The sequence below is a fragment of the Tachyglossus aculeatus genome, chromosome 1 (genome assembly GCF_015852505.1).
Source record: "Tachyglossus aculeatus isolate mTacAcu1 chromosome 1, mTacAcu1.pri, whole genome shotgun sequence".
In the NCBI taxonomy this organism is placed as follows: Eukaryota; Metazoa; Chordata; class Mammalia; order Monotremata; family Tachyglossidae; genus Tachyglossus; species Tachyglossus aculeatus.
In genome coordinates, this window is record NC_052066.1 from 83,362,978 (window position 1) to 83,385,193 (window position 22,216).

A 22,216-nucleotide genomic window follows, 5' to 3' on the forward strand; every position below is an offset into this window, starting at 1 on the left:
CTTAGTGAGAGGATAAATACAAGTTAGTCTGATTATCACATGAGAATCTGCTCAATGTGATAATGACACTTGCTCATTGTTAAGAATCGTGCCAATTTTGTTACCATTAAACATGTCAACTCCCAAAAAGGATTTCATCCAAGTACTTTAGTCTAGGTATCATGTACTGGGTTGTAGATAGTTTCTGCTCCCATAGTTTCAAAAAAAATAACTATTTGCCTTTGGTTCCCTTTTTGTCTAATCTTTCCCTCTAAGCTCCTTTCTCTCCTAATTTCCCCAACTCAATTCAACACCATCACCCTCCCTGTCCTAGAAGCCTGAAATTTGGAGTCAGTCTCGATTCCTTGGTGGCAAAACCTTATTGGAGGCATCTCCTCCAAGAGGGCTTCCTCGACTAATCCCTTTTTTCCTCTTCTCCCACTCCCTTCTGTATCACCCTTACTTGATCCCTTTATTCGTGTCCCCTCCCAGGCCCGCCACACTTATGCACATATCTGTAATTTTATTTACTTATATTGATGTCTGTCTCCCCCTCTAGACTGTAAGCTTGTGTGGTCAGGGAATGTATCGTCATAATGTTCTCTCTCAAGTGTTTAGTACAGTGTAATGCACACAGTAAGAGCTGAATAAATATGATTGAATAAATGAATGATTGAACATTCAATCTTCTGCCCAAACCTGCCAGTTCTTCCTATACAACATTTCCCTGATCGCTCCCTTCCTCTCCTTCCAAGGTTCTCCTATTCTGGAATAAACTCTGGTCATATCGTAGCTAGACTATTGCTTGTCTCCCTGACTCTAGCCTCTCCCCAACTTAGTCTGTACAATACACTGCTGCCTGAATCAACCTGAATCATTATTTCACCTATATCTCACTTTGCCTCAAAACTATCTGCTGTCTTCCTGTATATCTTTGCATCCAACAGAAATTCCACAGTCAGTTTCAAGGTGCATTACCATCTGACCCCACCTTACCTTTCCACTTTCCTCACTCACTATTTCCCAGCCCACTATCTTCACTCCTCCCAAGCCAACCTCTTAATTCTTCCTGGTTTTCCATTTTTTTGTCATTATCCCCTTGGTTAAATTATTCTCCTGGCTTGGAACCCCTTCTCTTCCCAAATTAAGCAAACCACAGCTCTTCCCACATACAAAACCTTCCTTAAATCCCATGTTTTCCAAAATGCCTTTGCCAATTGATTATCCAAGGTCCTCTCTGTAAACCCATCAGCCAACTCTAGCACTTCTGAAATATTTCTACCCATTCTCATCAATATTGTGTATATATGCATATATATTATAGCTACATTGTACATTCAATTATTTATTTGGACTACTCCTCTCTATATTTTTTGCCTGTCTCCTCCACTGGAATGTAAGCTCCTTGTGGTCATGGAACATTCCACTTCTTTATTCTGTGTCTCCCAAGCACTTAGTACAGTGCACTACACCAAGGGAGAGCTAGTACTGCTACTACTACTGCTGCTACTACTACTGCTGCTACTACTGCTGCTGCTGCTGCTACTACTATTACTGTTACCCTGTTTACTCACTTAATTGCTTCCAGGGCATAATTACCCCACACTGATTTTTGAGGAAGAAATAAATTATTTTTTTCACCACATAATTGTATTCAGGGGCAGTCATGTGTACTAGGGAAAGGGGAGAAAGAGAAGGGTGGGAATCCAACAACAAAACAGTGAAAGAGTTAATTCATTAAAATCCCAAGGAACGGGGAGGATGAGAACAGCGGGAAATTGAGGACTCACAACAGGTGCTTGCTCATCTCCACAAATAGTTGGGTAGCTTGGACTAAAGGGGGCTGTGGTGGCATTGTGATTTTGCATGTAGCCACAACCCTCCCTTGTCCCATTTGGTGGTGGCTATACAAAATCTGGCTTCCTTGTGGGCATGGAACATATCTACCACCTCTGCTGTACTGTACTCTCCCAAGCGCTCAGTACAGTGCTATGCACACAGCAAGCTCTCAATAAATGCCATTGATTGATTGGCTTCTGGGAGATGTGGGGTCCCCAGAGTGTTTTTCTTGGAAAAACTGCTTCAAATCAGCCTATGGAAAGGATAGCTCTGTCTTCAAGCCTCTTTAAATTAAGAAAATGTGCGCTTGGTTCTGTTTCCTTTAAGCACTCAATATTCACCCCACCTTCAGCCCCACAACCCAGATATACATATCTGTAATTTATTTACACTGATGTCTGTCTCCCCCCCTAGGCTGCAAGCTCCTTGTGGGCGGGGAACAGGTCTACCTACTCCGTTGTATTGTACTCTCCCAAGCACTTTCCACAGTGCTCTGCACACAGTAAGTATTCAATAATCCCTTCGAATCCCAGCTCTGCTACCTGCCTGCTCTGTGACCTTGGGCAAGTCACTTACGTGCTTATCAAATACCATTGAAAAAAATACCACTGATTGATTGAAAACGTGGGAAGGGATCTTCTAAGAACATGATCTTTTAGAGACTGGATATTTCTGCTTTTGAAGTAACATGGTTTTCATTTTAAAATTGTGCATTTCACTGACACTTGTCCACTATCTTGAAATTAAAATGAACATAACACTCTTCCTCCCACCCTGACTCCCAGCTTCCACCTTGGTCACTGCAACGTATAGACCCCAGTACATCTAGCACCTAAAGAACAATCATGTTCTCTATATTGTGGTTCTTCTAGTTCCAGTTCCAGATAGAGCAGTGAACAGTATTACAGGGCCTAGATGGAGGTGGACAACTGTGAAGTGTTCCTACATAGAGTTGCTAGTCCTGAATGCTAGAGAATCATCATTTTCTAAAGACAACCCTGGCTCCGAAATTCTTCTCTTTTACTATCCGAGAGCCAATACCCTTGATGCCTGTCTCCCCCCCTTCTAGACTGTGAGCCCATTGTTGAGTAGGGATTGTCTCTATCTGTTGCCAAATTGTGCTTACCAAGCACTTAGTACAGTGCTCTGCACACAGTAAGTGCTCAATAAATGCGATTGAATGAATGAATGAATCTTGTAAACCTGACAAACCGTATTTTTCTGGGCATCTCCCTCAAATGGAGAACTGGATCTCCTTCTTCAGCCTTCCCCAACTAAACCCTCATTTCCTCTTCTCCTACTCCGATCTGCATCACCCTTGCACTTGGATTTGCACCCTTCATTCACCCCATCCTCAGTCCCAAAGCACTTACATACATATCTGTAATTTATTTATTTGTATAAATCAATCAATGGTATTTATTGAGAGCTTACTGTGTGCAGAGAACTGTAGTAAGTCCATCAGAGAGCTCTGTAATCCTCATTTTACAGTGCTCAGCACACAGTAAGCACTCAATAAATATGATTGATTGATTCAGCAACTTATAATTTTGAAATGTAAACACTCTGCTTTATACTTTTAACCCTCTGAGTTGGAAATATTTTTATGTTGGTCTCCACCATCAGAATGGAAGCAGTTTATGGGGAGGGAACGTGCCACTCTTTTTTTATACGTCCGAAGTGCCTTGTACAGGGTATAGCACCAAGAGGGAGCTCAATAAATGCTGCTGCTATTACTAGTATCCATCAATGGTATTTACTGAGCATTTTCTATGTGCACAGCACTGTACTAAACACTTGGGAAAGTGCAACAGAGTTGGTAGACACGATCCCTGCCCACAAGGAGCTTATAGTCTACAGTCTTACTACTGCTCCTGCTACTACTTCTACTTCTAGGAGAGGGGCCACATCCACTCAATCACAAAAATAAACGTGGTCTGGAAATAGTGAGGTGCAAAATAAAGAAAAAAAATATGTAGAGATGAAGTTTAACATAAACAACAAATTAATACGATTGAATGAATGAATGAATGAAAGGGGACCCAGTGCTGGTTGCGTACAGAGTTTTGAGGGAGACTTTCTTCTTTTTTCCTGTGTCCTCTATAATTTATGAATTGACATTCTGCTATACCATTCAGGCCAAATTTCTTCCGAACAGTGGCTGCTTATATAATTTTCAGCAGAGACTTCAGTTATAGAACAAAACGAAAATGACATTCCTGACCACGTGTCCATTGCAGTAGAATCTCATTTATCTGAACTAGTCAAGATTGGGCATAGTTTGGGCAATAGATAATCCAGAGAGACATTTAAATAGTCCCCAATTCTGTTTCTTCTGTTGAAGGAAAATAGAATAAACATGACCTAACCGCTTCCATATTTTTACCAAGAAAACTCTATGGATACACTACCAGAAAGATTGCAGATGGAGGTGGGGTGTTCTGGGAGAGATGCGTCTATGACATCGCTATGGGTCAGACACAACTCGACAGCATAAGACAACAACAATGAGAAAGTGTCTGCACAGAAAGTAGGTAGTTTCTAGAAGCATAGAACATATCCCAATCTAACTCCTTTCCTCCCTCCGTGTCTTCCCTCCTGCCAGTCACAAAACTAGCTGAAATGCAAACACTACTATAGTTCATACTGCACCCTGAACCCCAAATGATCTGTCTGAACCAGAGAGCTGCCAAAGCAGGGCTAAATAAGTGTGATTTTGCTGTATTCTTTTGGGAGCTTCTTTAGGCAGAAATTCTTTGGGACAATGGTCTGTGATGGTGGGTTGATAGGCCGACTGAGACAATTTCCCCAACAAGAGCAGTCCAGGGCTTGGTTGCCCCAGAGACCTTCCTGACAATCCCTCCTTTCTGTTGATGTGCTTACTCCCCTTCTTCCTGTCTTTCCAGCCCAGACTTTGAGTCAGTCCCTGACTGAAAGGGTCATCACTGTCAGGGTCAGCATTCTCTCCTTTATTAAGGCTGCTGGGTGGAACAAACGTTTGTTTCTCTGCTTTAACAAGTTAGTGTAAGTAATCTCTTTCCTCAGGCAATTGCCTTTCAGAACCAATAATCAGCAAACCAATGTTCTTTCCTTCACAGCTACCCAAACCCTGAGTCTGGTGGGGTTACTCATCCTTCAGATCAGTGAGTCTGAAGTAAACAAGACATTCTATAAGCACTCAAGTGCTTCAGTTACTTTTAAAATGACATTTCTACTCTGTTGAGGCTTTGGGCATTCTTCATTTCTGCAACATTAAGTGATGTGTGTAAAGATAAAGCCATAAGCAGGCGAAAATAAAACCCTTGAGTTTGTCATTGCTTGGTCACTCTTCATGACTGGCTGTTCTTGAGAGGAATGTTACAAAGCAAACTGGTTATTTGCCTTTTTTGGCATGCATGTCATCAGCTGTATATTTTGGATGTTTAAGGCAAAAATACACAGCGGCCATCAGCCAAGTATTTTGAATGTTTAAGGCAAAAATTGCATCAGTGTGGTAATGAAGGTGGTAATGAAAGCATGCAAAAGTCAAATGCAAAAAATGGAAATGCAAAAGCTACAGTTTTCATAAAATTGCCTCTCTTGTTACATGCATTAAAGTTACATCAGTCTACTGAACCATTACGAAAATAGCAACATATCTCATCTATAAAAACCATAGGTCCATTTCTGATTTTCAGGGCTTACCTCCCAAACATCACTTTGATATTTGTTTCCTTAGAATTTCAGGATAATTTTTTTTAAAGAACAAATAGAAGAAGCTATTAGGCTAGTGAACAAAAATAACACTTCATGGAAGAGTAAGGCAAGAAACAAAACCACCAAAATCTAACTCAAATCTCTTGGGAGTGTGTAAAAATGGGTTGAAAAGCATTAGTATTCAAAATGGAAATTCACTTTGCATTTCAAAGGCCTTCTTTCTAGACTGTGAGCCCACTTTCTAGACTGTGAGCCCACTGTTGAGTAGGGACCGTCTCTATATGTTGCCAACTTGTACTTCCCAAGCGCTTAGTACAGTTCTCTGCACACAGTAAGCGCTCAATAAATATGATTGATTGATTGATTGATTGATTGATCTGTGGGCCTCCTTATGCCTTTTAAGGAAAAACCTTCCATTTGTGGAACATTGACCTCTGTGAACTGGAGTCTTCTTTTTTTTTTCTTTCCAATTTATGTAGTACCTATTTTTCAATAAGGAGTGTGTAGTTGGGGCAGATTTCAAAGGATGATTCTCTCCCACTTCTCCCTTCATTCAGTTAAATTTGTGCTTTCAGAACCTTAGAGACCTAAAAAGATGCATGAGAGAGAACTGTGCTCTAAATTGGTTAAATTTCAGGCACATAGAAGGTACCAATAACCATTCATTTTTAAGGTGTAAATTGGCCATTTATCCTACATGAAGCCAAATGCAGGTGCAACTAATTTGCATCTTGAAAAAGGAGATCCCAAAAAGCTCTGGTAAAAATGCCAGCCCTCAAAAAGGAATAGCTTCTTAGTGGTGGACAAAAAGAAAAAAATCAACCTCTAGTTAAAAGGATTTTCCCCCGATGTTTTAGGTAGCCTAAAAGCAGCTGAGTAGATTTGTCTTTAACTTTAAAAATATTGATTGTGATTTGCTTAAAAGAAACATCAAAACTTCCAGCTCTGGAAATGATACTTTTTTTTTTCTTTTCAGGAGAAGTTATGTGAGTGCAAATAAGATAGAACTCTAGTACTTTTGACCTCTTGACTGAAATCATGCTACCACTAAAGCTGGTTTAAACTGTGTTTGTGCTATGGAATTATAGAACTAGAATTACCCTGAAGTTACTTACAAGTGAATCATGGATGTGTAGTAGCCAAGAGAAAAGTGAAGTATCAATTTTCAGTGAAATTGAATTTGCAATGTCAGCCTGTAGGAACTTGGACCTTGTAGTTACTACAGAGCGACACTGTTGATACAAAGAGCCGGACTCCATTTTTTTAAAAATCTGTTTGTGGAGGCTATTCAAATACAGTCGTTTTGGTGGCTCTCAGGTCATCTGCAAACACATCATTTTGAACAGGTGTACAGCTCTGTCAAAGTTGAACTGGGTGGTCCCTTTATTCATCCCCTCCTCCAAGCCCCACAACACTTATATATATAGATCTGTAATTTTATTTATTTATATTAATGTCTGTCTTCCTCTCTAGACTGTAAACTCATTGTGGGCAGGGAATGTGTCAGTTATATTATTATAGTGTACTCCCCCAAGCACTTAGTACAGTGCTCTATGCACAGTTAATGCTTGATAAATACGATTGATTTACTGACTGATTGATAGGTCATCTGCTAATCAGCCTGAAGACCCCCTATTCCAGCACAAGCTGACCACCTCAGAAAGAAAATAGGACGTCAGAGTGTGCATGGGCCCCAGGCACTGAAAGAAAAGTAAGTGTTATTTTTAGCTAACATACAAATTTGAATCAATCTTTGAAAATTAAAAGAGTAAATTAACCCCCAAAGTATACTTTTTTTGCTGAAAACGCTCTCAGACGCTGCGTGCTTTCTAAAGAGAAAGCAGCGATCACGGTGATTCTTGGAAAGGTTAAAAGCGTTTTCCATGAAGTGTGTTTTCTGCAGGTCAGTGCGGCCACATTTTAAGACACAGTGATTAGACAGTAATATATGGTCACGGAACTACTTGGCAGTATTTAGCTGGTACAAGTTCTTACAAAAACAGTGTAACACTGAACACACCACACACTTCATACAGATAATTACAGGCCGACCCCAAACACCAGGAGTGAAAAAGCAGAGTCCAATGAAAGAACATCAGGAAAGAGGTGGATATAAACCAAGCCATGCCGTTTTCAGATCTCCAGGATTTTCAGGTGGAGAAATAAACTAAAAGAGAGAGAAAAACAATTAGTCTTAAATACATTATAGCCTAAGGAAAGCATGTAGTTGTGAATGCACAATAAACCCATCTGGAATTCTGCTCTGCCCATTACTGTCTACTTTTCCTCAGTTTTAATTTAACTTGGATTCAATCAAGTTGAAGAAAGCGAGGACTTTAGGTCTTTTTAGCTAGCTACCTTATGAATAACGTGGTGCTCATTTAGTTTGTTTTTCATGGGATTGAGAAACTGAGAAGCTCAAAAGAAGATATTTTAAAATTTGGGGGAAAATTGCTTTCATTCATTCATTTGATCATGTTTATTGAACACTTACTGTGTGCAGAGAACTGTACTAACCACTTGGTAGAGTACAGTATAACAAAAAACAGATACGCTCCCTGCCCACAACGAGTTTACAGTCCAGAGGAGATGGTGGATGGACCTTTGGCTAAGACTTTTCACTTTTTAATTTTCTACTTCGGTTCAATAGTGGGAATGAATTAATGAATCCTCCCACTCAGGGTCAGATTAATGCAGGAGCTCACAAAGCTGATGCTGAGAGCTCATTGTGGGCAGGAATGTGTTTGTTGTGCTATTGTAGTTTTCCAAGAACTTAGTACAGTGCTTTGCACAATGTGATTGATTGAATAAATGAATGAATGAATACTCTGGGGCCCCCAATACCCAATCAATCAATCATATTTATTGAACATTTAGTGTGTGCAGAGCACTGTACTAAGCACTGGGGAAAGTAATAATAATAATAATGATGGCATTTGTTGAACGCTTACTATGTGTGAAGGTGATCAGGTTGTTCCACGTGGGGCTCACAGTCTTAACCCCCATTTTACAGATGAGGTAACTGAGGCTCAGAGAAGTTAAGTGACTTGCCCAAAGTCACATAGCTGACAAGCGGCAGAGCCGGGATTAGAACCCACAACCTCTGACTCCGAAACCCGCACTCTTTCCACTAAGCCATGCTGCTTCTCCTAATAATAATATGTTCATAAGTTTTGTGGGGCTGAAGGTAGAGTGAATATCAAGTGCTTAAGGGGTAAAGATCCAGACGCATAGAAGATGCAGAAGAGAGGGCAAATAGAGAAAATGATAGTTTAGGCAGAAAAGGCCTCTTGGAGGAGATGTGATTTGAAGAGGGCTTTGAAAATGCAGAGAAGCAGTGTGGCCTAGTGGATAGAACACAGGCCTGAGAGTCAGAAGGACCTGGGTACTAATCCCAGCTCCACCACTTCTCTGCTGTGTGACCTGGGGCAAGTCACTTCACTTCTCTGTGTGTTTCAGTTCTCTCATCTGAAAAATGGGGATTGAGACCATGAGTCCCATGTGAGACCTGGATTTTGTCCAGCTTCATTACTTTGTAACTACCCCAGCGCTCAGTACAGAGCCGGGCACAGAGTAACCACTTAGCAAATACCATTAAAAAAATAGAGTGGTGATCTGTTGTAGATGAAGGAGGATGTAGGCAAGGGGTCGGTAGTGGGATGAACGAGATGGAGTAACAGTGAGTAGGTTGGTATTCGAGGAGTAAAGTATGAGGATTAGCAAGGTAAGGTAAGAGGAGGAGAGCTGATTGAGGGCCTTAAAGGTGATGGGAAGGAGTTTCTGTTTGCTGTAGAGATGGATGGGCAAGAGTTGGGGGGATGCCATTCTAGACAGTGAGCCCATTGGGTAGGGATTGTCTCTATTTGTTGCCGAATTGTACTTTCCAAGCGCTTAGTACAGTGCTGTGCACACAGGAAGCGCTCAACAATTACGATTGAATGAATGAATGAATGTCATTGAATTCTGCTACTTAAACAGAATCTTGTGCAGCAAAAAGCATGGGTAAACAATCAAGTGGAGAACAATCCAAATGGCATCAATTAATGGATTATTAATTCATTAATTTATGAAATCGGCACAGAGAAGCAGCGTGGCTCGGTGGAAAAGAGCACGGGCTTTGGAGTCAGAGGTCATGGGTTCAAATCCTAGCTCCGCCATTTGTCAGCTGTGTGACTTTGGGCAAGTCACTTCACTTCTCTGGGCCTCAGTTACTTCATCTGTAAAATGGGGATTAAAACTGTGAGCCCCCCCGGGTACAACCTGATCACCTTGTAACCTCCCCAGGGCTTAGAACAGTGCTTTGCACATAGTGAGCACTTAATAACTGCCATTATTATTATTAATTACATCAATTAATCAACCCAGGGTATTTCTTGAGGGTCTGCTGAAAGCAGACACTATAGTTAATATAGCTTCACTGGGTGGGTCATGGGATGAGAAAACACAAAAGCAGGACACCCTAGAATTATTGTACTGTGAACTGAATGGATCTCACTCAGGCAAGCAGGGCAGAACAAACATTGTAAAGACCAAGTGAATCCCACTTCAAACAGTGTGATTACAAACTCCTTGAGGGCAAGGATCGCATCTGCCAACTCTGTTGCACACTCCCAAGCCCTTAGTAGAGTGCTGTGACCAAATGGAGTGCTCAGTGAATACTAGTGGTGGATAGATGCTGAGGAGAATGATTAGGGGATCCCTGCGGTAGCCTGGGCAGGAAGCAACCAAGAGAAGGGTCACCCTCCTTAAACAGAGCCTTGAAACAGACCCTATTAATAATAATAATAATAATGTTGGCATTTGTTAAGCGCTTACTACGTGCAGAGCACTGTTCTAAGTGCTGGGGGGGATACCAGCTGATCAAGCTGTCCCATGTGGGGCACACAGTCTTAATTCCCAATTTACAGATGAGGAAACTGAGGTGCAGAGAAGTGAAGTGACTTGCCCAAGGTCACACAGCACAGGTGGCGGAGCAGGGATTCGAACCCATGACCTCTGACTTCAAAGCCCAGGCTCTTTCCACTGAGCCATGTTGCTTCTCAATAGCAGCCAATGCATCAGAGCAGACAAGAACTATCTTTACATGAAGATGGTGCCCTTTGGGCTTGTTGATCACACCCTGCTCTTTTTATCCTCGTTCATAAGCACAGACGGGTCTGTAATCAATCAATCGATCTATCAGTGGTATTTATTAGTAACTTACTGTCTGCAGAGCACTGTACTAAACGCTTGGGAAAGCACAATACAACAGAGTTGGCAGATGTGATCCCTGCCCACAAGGAGCTTATTGCCTACAGAGGCAGACAGACTTTAAAATCAATTATGGATAGGGGAATTAGTAGAGTACAAGAATGTGAACGTGAGTGCTTTGGGGCTGGGGGATTATGAGAGGTAGCGTGGCTCAGTTGAAAGAGTCTGGGCTTTGGAGTCAGAGGTCATGGGTTCAAATCCCAGCTCTGCCAGCTGTGTGACTGGGCAAGTCTCTTAACTTCTCTGGGCCTCAGTTGCCTCATCTGTAAAATGGGGATTAAAACTGTGAGCCCCCCGTGGGGCAACCTGATCTACTTGTAACCTCCCCAGCACTTAGAACAGTGCTTTGCATGTAGTAAGCGCTTAACAAGTACCATCATTATTATTATTATTATTATTATTATTATTATTATTATCAAAGTAGTGATGACTTTAACATCAGTAACCTCATCGTGTTCTGTTCTTCACCTTCAGAGCACTGATTTGCTATTGTTGTACTGTATTCTTTTAAGCACTTAGGACAGTGCTCTGCACACAGTAAGTTCTCAGTAAATACGACTGACTGACTGACCAATCTTGGGGAAAAGAGGTCTGATTTTTTAATTTTAATGATGTCATTTATTAAGCGCTTACTATGTGCAAAGCACTGTTCTAAGCGCTGGAGAGGTTACAAGATGATCAGGTGGTCCCACATGGAGCTCACAGTCTTCATCCCCATTTTACAGATGAGGTAACTGAGGCACAGAGAAGTTAAGTGACTTGCCCAAAGTCACACAGCTGACAATTGGCGGAGCCGGGATTTGAACGCATGACCTCTGACTCCAAAGCCCACACTCTTTTCCACTGAGCCATGCTGCTTCTCTAATTATTGAAACCATTTCATGACACCCTAAAAACCGCACGGAGTAGGAAAGCCGGTATTTTTCCATTCTCACAAACCTCTTTTTGGAGAGATGAGCACATTTGTGGCTCGGGGCCAACATTTGTATAAACAATCCTGTCTCCAAAAGATTTCATAAGGATGTTTTCATAAGCAAGCAATCCCCTCCATCCTGATTGTCGGAGGAGTACAATGTGCAATCTGATTGCGTGGAATTAATGTCCACCCAGACACACGATAGGTCTTGCTGACCCATCACATCTTTTCTGGACTGCTGGAAAGCTTGTTTGTTTGAACAAGCTTCTGCTGGGCTATCTGAAGCTGAAATCAATAAAGGCATAACGGCTGGTGCTTCCCTAGAGGTTATGTAAAAGAAACAAAAAAGACTTATGAACGTTTCCTCTTGGATCGATCAATTTCTTAATAAAGTTATGTAACTCGAAAATGTTTAGTCATAGTTTGGAGACTCGGGAGCCTTTTCCCATGTTAGCATTTAAACGGGCTGAGCTGATGGAGGGAGGAAGAGGAACTCTGGACTGGTGCGGCAACAACCTGAATGGCATCTAGAATGTTTAATGTACTTTCATTTCCCCACGCAGTCAGACAACTGGTTCATTTTGGTCTCAGAAATAACTGCGAGGTTGTGCAGGGGAGGAATGCATGTGGCATAGTGGAAAGAGCATGGGCTGGGGAGACAGAGGACCTGGGTTCTAATCCTAGCTCTGCCACGTGTCAGCTGTGTAACCTTGGGCAAGTCGCTTAATTGCTCTGTGCCTCAGTCTCCTCAACTGTAAGATGGGGATTAAAACTATGAGCCTCATGTGGATGGGATAAGGACTGTGTCCAACCTGATTATCTTGTTTCTACCCCAGTGCTTTGTACAGTGCCTGGCACATGGGAAATGCTTAATGAACACCACTATTATCATCATTTGAGAAGGAGCATGGCTCAGTAGAAATCAAAGGTTTCTTTTGATTTCTTTGGGCTTGGGAATCAAAGGTAACATGGGCTTGGGAATCAAGGGTCATGGGTTCAAATCCTGGCCCCACCGCTTGTCAGCTGTGTGATGTTGGGCAAGTCACTTAACTTCTCAGGCAGAAACTCCTCACCCTGGGCTTCAAGGCTGTCCATCACCTCGCCCCCTCCTACCTCACCTCCCTTCTCTCTTTCTCCAGCCCAGCCCACACCCTCCGCTCCTCTGCTGATAATCTCCTCACCGTCCCTCGTTATCGCCCGTCCCGCCATCGACCCCCGGCCCACGTCATCCCCCGGGCCTGGAATGCCCTCCCTCTGCCCATCCACCAAGCTAGCTCTCTTCCTCCCTTCAAGGCCCTACTGAGAGCTCACCTCCTTCAGGAGGCCTTCCCAGACTGAGCCCCTTCCTTCCTCTCCCCCTCGTCCCCCTCTCCATCCCCCTCATCTTACCTCCTTCCCTTCCCCACAGCACCTGTATATATGTATATATGTTTATACATATTTATTACTCTATTTATTTATTTATTTACTTTACTTGTACATATCTATTCTATTTATTTTGTTAGTATGTTTGGTTTTGTTCTCTGTCTCCCCCTTCTAGACTGTGAGCCCACTGTTGGGTAGGGACTGTCTCTATATGTTGCCAACTTGTACTTCCCAAGCACTTAGTACAGTGCTCTGCACACAGTACGCACTCAATAAATACAATTGATTGATTGATTGATTCTCTGTGCCTCAGTTACCTCATCTGTAAAATGGGGATTAAGACTGTGTGCCCCCCATGGGACAACCTGATCACCTTGTATCCTCCCCAGCGCTTAGAACAGTACTTTGCACATAGTAAGTGCTTAACAAATGCCATCATAATTATGAGTATTATTACTACCATTATTTTCATGATTATTATTATTTATTAGGCCTAGGGTAGGGGGAAAGCAGTTGATGTCCCTGTCCAAAGTTCTCCTTCTTTCACCCTCTCCAGAGTAGAGGTGGGCTACCATCTTTAGACCTGGATGGGTTGAGCATGGGTGGGGAAAGGATGCTGTCCAGCTGTTTTCCTTCATTCATTCATTCATTCAATCACATTTATGAGCACTTACTATGTGCAGAGCACTGTACTAAGCTCTTGGGAGAATAGAAAAGAACAATAAACAGAAATATTCCCTGCACACAAGAATGCTCTGGACCTCTCATGACAGCCCTTTCTGCCCAGGAATTCAAGTATCTCTAAGACATAGAAGGGCAGACATTATGACTTCCGTTTTACATAAGCAGAAACTGAGGCACAGAGAGGTTATGTAACACAATAGGTCAGTGACAGACCTGTGATAAGAAGCCAGGTCTCCAGACTTCCAGATCAGAGCATTTTCCACTGGATCATGCTGATTCCCTCTTTTGCCTATGAGGGCATTTCACTTAATTGCGAGAAGTTCCTTAATCAATCAATCAATCATACTAATTGAGTGCTTACTGTTTGCAGAGCACTGTACTAAGTGCTTGGGAAGTGCAAGTTGGCAACATATAGAGATGGTCCCTACCCAACAGTGGGCTCACAGTCTAGAAGGGGGAGACAGAGAACAAAACAAAACATATTAACAAAATAAAATAAATGGAATAGATAAGTACAAGTAAAATAAATAAATAGAGTAATAAATACATACAAACATATATACATATATACAGGTGCTGTGGGGAAGGGAAGGAGGTAGGGCGGGGGGATGGAGAGGGGGAGGGGGAGATGAAGGAGGGGGCTCAGTCTGGGAAGGCCTCCTGGAGGAGGTGAGCTCTCAGCAGGGCCTTGAAGGGAGGAAGAGAGCTAGCTTGGCGGATGTGGGGAGGGAGGCCATTCCAGGCCAGGGGGAGGACGTGGGCCGGGGGTCGACGGTGGGACAGGCGAGAATGAGGCACGGGGAGGAGATTAGTGGCAGAGGAGCGGAGGGTGTGGGCTGGGCTGGAGAAGGAGAGAAGGGAGGTGAGGTAGGAGGGGGCGAGGTGATGGAGAGCCTTGAAGCCCAGGGTGAGGAGTTTCTGCCTGTTGCATAGGTTTATTGGTAGCCACTGGAGATTTTTGAGGAGGGGAGTATCATGCCCAGAGCGTTTCTGGACAAAGACAATCCGGGCAGTGGCATGAAGTATGGATTGAAGAGGAGAGAGACAGGGGGATGGGAGATCGGAGAGGAGGCTGATACAGTAGTCCAGATGGGATAGGATGAGAGCTTGAATGAGCAGGGTAGCGGTTTGGATGGAGAGGAAAGGGCAGATCTTGGCAACGTTCTGGAGCTGAGACCGGCAGGTTTTGGTGACGGCTTGGATGTGAGGGGTGAATGAGAGAGCGGAGTCGAGGATGACACCAAGGTTGCGGGCTTGTGAGACGGGAAGGATGGTAGTGCCGTCAACAGTGATGGGAAAGTCAGGGAGAGGGAAGGGTTTGGGAGGGAAGACAAGGAGTTCTGTTTTGTATATGTTGAGTTTTAGGTGGCAGGCAAACATCCAGATGGAGATATCCTGAAGGCAGGAGGAGATGCGAGCCTGGAAAGAGGGGGAGAGAGCAGGGGCAGAGATGTAGATCTGGGTGTCATCAGCATAGAGATGATAGCTGAAGCCGTGGGAGCGAATGAGGTCACCAAGGGAGTGAGTGTAGATCGAGAACAGAAGGGGACCAAGCACTGAACCTTGGGGAACCCCCACAGTAAGGGGATGGGAGGGGGAGGAGGGGCCTGCAAAAGAGATTAAGAATGAATGACCAGAGAGATAAGAGGAGAACCAGGAGAGGACAGAGTCTGTGAAGCCAAGGTTGGATAGCGTATTGAGGAGAAGGGGGTGGTCTACAGTGTCGAAGGCAGCTGAGAGGTCGAGGAGGATTAGGATAGAGTAGGAGCCGTTGGATTTGGCAAGCAGGAGGTCGTTGGTGACCTTTGAGAGGGCAGTTTCCGTGGAATTTAGGGGACGGAAACCAGATTGGAGGGGGTCGAGGACAGAGTTGTTGTTGAGGAATTCGAGGCAGTGTGTGTAGACGACTCGTTCAAGGAGTTTGGAAAGGAGTGGTAGGAGGGAGATGGGGTGATAAACTCCTTTCTAATAATTTCCCATGGAAAGGATGTTCTGAGGATTTCTGGGTATAAACAAAATGGCCACCATCCAATTGTAAAAGAAGTGAATGAAATGATGAAGAAAAGCATAGTATTTTCAGAGATATAAAGGGGGACTAAAGGAAATGATTGATGAAGGAGAGGAGAAAGATTTTAGAGGCAAATGAGACTTGGGCCATCACTGTGGAGAAGAAGTAGCATAGTCAATCAACCATATTTATTGAGCACTTACTGTGTGCAGAGCACTGTACTAAGCATTTGGGAGGGTCTAAAATAACAATATAACAGACACATTTCCTGACCACAATGAGCTTACAGTCTAGAGGGAGAGACAGACATTAATATAAATAATATGTTACGTATATTACATTAGTACGTAAGTGCTGTGGAGATGGATCGGTGGATGAACATAGGGAACAAATCAGGACAATGCAGAGGGGAGTGGAAGAAACAGAAGAGAGTACTTAGGGAAGGCCTCTTGGAGGAGACGTGCCTTCAACAAGGCTTTGAAGGGAACTAATGCATTTCCAGAGTTTTGCTAAGAAATTGTTTCTCTTCTAGCAGTTGTCAAGAACATGGAGAGTTCTGGACTGTAGCACCCTATTTTGCCTGGGTCTAATGGATTTTATGGATTTTATCTCTTCCTCTACAACTCCTCCAAAACCTGCTGAAACCCTGATCAGGTGGGGAAATGACAAGAGCCTTGGCCAACATGGTGAGAATTTGGATGGAAGCTCTGCAGCATTTCTGGAATCCACCCCTTCCTCTCTAATCACGCTGCCACCACATTGCTTCCCAAGCCATTGTTTTCAGAACATTAATCTGGGCATGTCTCCTCACTCCTCAAAAACTTCCAACGGTTGCCCGGATATCCCTCTCTTCATCAAGCTCTCTTCCCACTTTTTTTCCTCAGTCTTCTCCCACTACACCCCAGCTCACATGCTTCATTCCTTTCGAGTCACCCTCCTTTCTGTGCCTCACTCTCATCTCTCTTGCTACCAATCTTATATTCATGCCCTCCTTTCTGCTTGGAACCTCCTCCCTCTTCACATCTGGCAGATCCACCTTCAAAGTCCTTCTGAAATCACATCTCCAGAAAAGCTTCAGTGATTAATCTTGTATCTACCATAGCTCTTCAAAGTCCTTCTGAAACCACATCTCCTCCAGGAACCCTTCCTTGGTTAATCTTATATCTACCATAGCTCTTCAAACAGTGTTTGGCACATAGCACTTAACAAGTACTATTATTATTATTATATATGTTATATAATAATGATAGCACTTAACAAGTACTATTATTATATATGCTATATAATAATAATAATCTCTAATTCCTACCCTATATATCATGACTTCAGCATGAGAAGCAGCTTAGCATAGTGGATAGAGTCAGAAGGCCTGGGAGTCAGATGGTCATAGGTTTTAATCCTGGCTCTGCCACTTGTCAGCTGTGTGACCTTGGGCAAGTCTCTACTTCTCTGTGCCTCAGTTACCTCATCTGTAAAATGGGGGTCGAGACTGTGAGCTCCACGTAGGACAGGGACATTGTCCATCCCGATTTGTTTGTACCCAACACAGAGCTTAGTACAGTGCCTGGCACATAATAGGTACTTAACAAATACCACAATTATTTTTATTCAGCACTTAGCACAGTGACAGTGCTTAGTAGAGTACCTGGCACACAGTCAACGCTTAACAAATACCATAAAAAAAGTGCAAGAAGGCCCTCTGGAGCTGACCGTAATGAGACTAAGGTTAGATTAAGGGGACACTAATTGACCTCCCAAGGTCCTTTCTTGTTAAACTACAAGAATTGTGGTTTATGTGATTTGTAGGAATTGTAGTCAACAATGACTTTCCACCACTTCTATGAATTTTATTCAGGCCCCTACGCTTAGAGTAGCCAGAGTTCGGGGACTGTGTTTCCCCTCTGGCCCTATGATTCCAGAATCTAAAGAAAGCTGTGTGATCTTGGACAAAGTGACTCCTCATCTGTGAAATGGGATTCAATACCTGTTCTTCTTCCAACTTAAGCTGTGAGCCCATGTGAGACAGGGACTGTATCCAAACTAATTTATTTGTATCTCCCCCAGCTCTTAGAACTATGCTTGGCACATAGTAAGTGCTTAACAAATACCATAGTAATAATAAAAAAGCAATAGTAGTAATAATGATAATGTTCTTGAAGAGTATATAACAATGTTCACAATAATAGCAAATCATATGAGCTGCTTGAGGACAGGGATTATGTCTTCTAACTCTTTTGTACTCTCCCATATCCTTGATAGAGTGTTCTGCACAAAAATAGGCACTCAATAAGACTATTGATGATAGTAATAATCATAGTAATCATAATCATAGTAATGTGTATAATTACATGGCAATTTTTTAGTCACTCAAAGCACTAAACTTCATTCTTTCTTCGTGTAACCTCTTAATTGGATGAACATGAAGTGAGTGCCATTTGTGCTAAGAAACTCAGCCTATCTCTCACCTCAGATAGTTTCATTTCATTCATTCAGTTGTTTTTATTGAGCACTTTGTGCAGAGCACTGTACTAAGCGCTTGGGAGACTATGAATTGATTTCAATGTATTTGTTATTTGAACAAGGTGGTTGTAGGAACTAGGACCTCTGGAATTATGAGGGAAGTAAAATAATTCAAAAGAGGAAACTATTTACAAAGGACACTTTGGACCCTGAACAACAGCAAGGAATTTAGATCATAATAAGTAAGAAAGTGGGACATTACTAGTTCTTTTGTTTGCTTTGGGAGGAAGAGGGAATTCAGACCCATTTTTAGACAACACAGACTTTAGGCCCTATTCTCTTTGCAGAGAAGACTGAAACATAGTCAAGCCTGTGGAGCAGTGGATGCTTAAATACCCCTTTGTAGCCCTAGGCAGGGTGTGGGGAAGTAATGCTCCTGGCACTGATACCCATTTAAAAATAATAACAATAATAATAATAATACTTGTAGATATATGTGTATATGTTTGTACATATTTATTACTCTATTTAATTTACTTGTATATATTTATTCTATTTATTTTATTTTGTTAATATGTTCTGTTTTGCTGTCTGTCTCCCCCTTCTAGACTGTGAGCCCGCTGTTGGGTAGGGACTGTCTCTATATGTTGCCAACTTGTACTTCCCAAGCACTTAGTACAGTGTCCTGCACACAGTAAATGCTCAATAAATACGATTGAATGAATGAATGAATAGTTGTCCAGCTCTTACTACGTGCTGAACACTTTTCTAAGGGGTGGTATAGATCCAAGCTAATCAGGTTGGGCACAGTCTATGTCCCACATGAGGCTCACAGTCTTAGTTTGCATTTTCCAGATGAGGGCACTGAGACCCAGAGAAGTGAAGTGACTTGCCCAAGGTCACACAGCAGACACGTGGTGGGATCGAGATTAGAACCCATGACTTCCGACTTCCAAGCCCATGCTCTTTCCAATGGGCCACGCTGCTTGGGGCAGGCCCTGAAGTAGGGCCAGGAAAAAGTGCCCCCCTCACCACCCCAACACATACGCGTGTACACACAGACGTGCACATGCACAGAAACGCACATACACACATGCAAACACACTCAGAATTCTTTGAGCCGGCCAGCGGGGACCTCCCTGAATGGTTGAATCTCAGGGGAGGAGAAGAAATCCCAGCCTCCTCACCCTTTGGGAGGCCCTGCAGCTCTCCAGGGTCTATCTCTGGATCAGAGCAGAACCCTCTTGCCCAGGGTAAGATCCATCTTTGCCCCTGGGGCAGCTCTTGGGGCTTGCTCAGCTTGGAAGCCAACTAAGGCTAGGGCAGAGGTGCTGATGGGCTGAAGTGATGGAGAAGCAGTGTGGCCTAATGGATAGAGCACAGGCCTAGGAGTCAGGAGGACCTGGACTTTATTCTTAGGTCTACCACTTGTCTCTGCTGTGTGACCTTGGGCAAGTCACCTAACTTCTGTGTACCTCAGTTACCTCATCTGTAAAATGGAGTTTAAGACTGTGAGCCCCATATGAGACATGGACTGTGTCCACCCCAGAACTTAGAACAGTACCTGGCACAAAGTATGCGCTTAAAAAATACCATTTTTTTTAAAGCACCCTATACTGACTGGTCACTAAACCTGGTGGTGATTTCTTGACCAGGAGTTTACCAACATCGGCTTGAATGAGGGCCCGCTGAGAGTTATATAGAAACTGTCCTTCTGCCATCATCATCATCAATGACATTTATTGAGCACTTTCTGTGTACAGAGCACTGTACTAAGTACTTGGAACAGTACAATACAACAGAGTTGGGAGAAACGTCCCCTGCCCACGTCTAGAGGGGGAGACAGACATTACTATAAATAATAATAATAATTATTATAATGATGGCATTTGTTAAGCACTTACTATGTGCAAAGCACTGTTCTAAGTGCTGGGGAGGATACAAGGAGAGCAGGTTGTCCCATGTGGGGCTCACAGTCTTAATCCCCATTTTACAGATGAGATAACTGAGGCACAGAGAAGTGAAGTGACTTGCCCAAGGTCACATAAATAATTTATGATATATGATTTATAGCTATGTACATAACTGCCATGGGGATGAGGATGGGATGAATATCAAATGCCCTAAGGATACAGATCCACATGCAGAGATGATGCAGAAGAGAGAGGAAGCTGGAGAACATAGAACTTAATCAGGGAAGGCCTACTGGAGATGTGACAGGAATAATGATTTGATGGTATTTGATGATTTGAATGGTGGTCTGGCTTATATGGAGGTTGGAAGGAGTTCCAGGCCAGAGGGAGGACGTGGGAATGGGTCGGTGGGGAGACAGATGAGAACAGAGCACAGTGAAAGAGCTGGCTCTAGAGGATCGAAGCGTGTGAGCTGGGCTGTAATAGGAGAACAGAGAGGTGAGGTGGAAGTGGGGAGAGCTGATTGACTGCTTTCAAGCCGACGGCAAGGAGTTTCTGTTAGACAAGCAGATGGATGAGCAACCATTGGAGGTTCTTGAGGAGTGGGGAGACATGGACTGAATGTTTATGTAGAAAAATGATCCATGCAGCAGAGTGAAAAGTATCGACCAGAGTGGGGAGAGACAGGAGGCAGGGTGACCAGCAAGGAAGCAGATGGAGTAGTCAAGACAGGATAGGATAAGTGCTTGGATCAGAGTAGAAGCAGTTTGAATGGAGAGGAAAGGGCCGACTTCAATAGTGTTGTAAAGGTATCCCTTGAGAGTACTATGGTAGCATGGCTTAGTGGAAAAAGCACGGGGTCGGGAGTAAGAGAACCTGGGCTCTAATCCCAACCCCACAGCTTTCCTGATATATGACCTTGAAAAAGTCATTTCACTTCTCTGTATTTCAGTTCCCTCATCTGCAAAATGGGATTCACTTAGACTGTGAGTCCCGTGTGGGAGTTACTTTTCTTGAATCTACCTTAATGAGTGCTTAGCACAGTGCTGGACCCATAGTAAGCACTTAACAGATGTCACAATTATTATTAGGTGCTGGTGCACTTCCTATTATTGCTCCCTGTTCTTGCTGGCCAATAAAACTTCCCCGATTGCTGTGAATAAGTTAGCATAGTGGACCTTGAGCATAATGAAGCCTTAAAAAAATGCCTAAAAGTTGGGTCTGAGGAGAACATATTTTCAGAAAAGATATGACTCTGTCTTTGGTGGATTCCTTTGGGTGTGGATCCTGTAGTGAGGAACAAGGGATGGATGTAACTCTTTCTTGCAAATCTGTTCAAATTGTTGGCCAAAAATAATGTACTTGTTGTTTGAACAGTCCAATGTTTGTTGATATTTTCTTTAGAAGAAAATAAGCCAGAAAGAAAGCAGCGTGAAACTTGCATTACAAATAAGAAAGTGTGTGTATGTTGGGGGTTACTTTACACAATCAACTGGTTGCTCTGTTTGGAATGAAGTAGGAAGGATGAAAGAAATCGAATGAAATTCACATTTCTTTTTCCTCCTTTCCTTCCTGCTGATAGTGCTGACCTCCAGAAGCCAAAAGCTAACTAACTTTGAGCTCTGGGGAGGAAAAGACTGTGACTCTAAATAAGTCAATAAACTAATCAATTAAAAGAAAACATACTTACTTATAATTATGATAAGAACAATTGCACATATTATTCCCAGGATGATCATCATCTATGGAAGAGAGAGGTAAGAACACCAGGCAGGAAATTAATTGCAATGGAATAAGGTAATACATAGGTCAGTCTGGAATTCTTATTCAGTTTATAATGTTCTTATTAATGTCTTAATGTTCTTTTGGCAGAATTGGAAGAGCAGAAAGGAATCTACTTTGGTATGCCTTACGCTACCTATGATTGGAATGAAAAAGCATTTAGTTTTACATTTTGTTTTTGTAGCTTAGCTGGTTTGTTTTGCCATTATTTTTCTTGTCCACCACCTCAATTTGTGGGATTGATTTGTTATTCAAGGAGGTTACATTTTATAAAGGAAGACAGTACAATTTTCCTTCCCTATTGGCCAAAGAACAAGCTAGTGG

The 22,216-nt window shown here is 42.8% G+C and overlaps 1 protein-coding gene across 1 annotated transcript in view; it reads right to left on the minus strand.

Annotated features, from left to right (window-relative positions):
• Positions 1 to 5,874: 5,874 nt before the first annotated feature.
• The window catches only part of LOC119928919 (vesicle-associated membrane protein 2-like), a 243,805-nt gene continuing 227,463 nt past the window's right edge, over positions 5,875 to 22,216 (minus strand). Inside the window, exons 4-5 of the mRNA XM_038747454.1 lie at positions 21,801 to 21,852; positions 5,875 to 7,681 (exon numbers count right to left, since the gene is read on the minus strand). Coding sequence (XP_038603382.1) covers positions 7,665 to 7,681; positions 21,801 to 21,852 — 69 coding nt within the window. The 3' untranslated portion in view covers positions 5,875 to 7,664. The remainder of the gene's footprint in view (positions 7,682 to 21,800; positions 21,853 to 22,216) is intronic.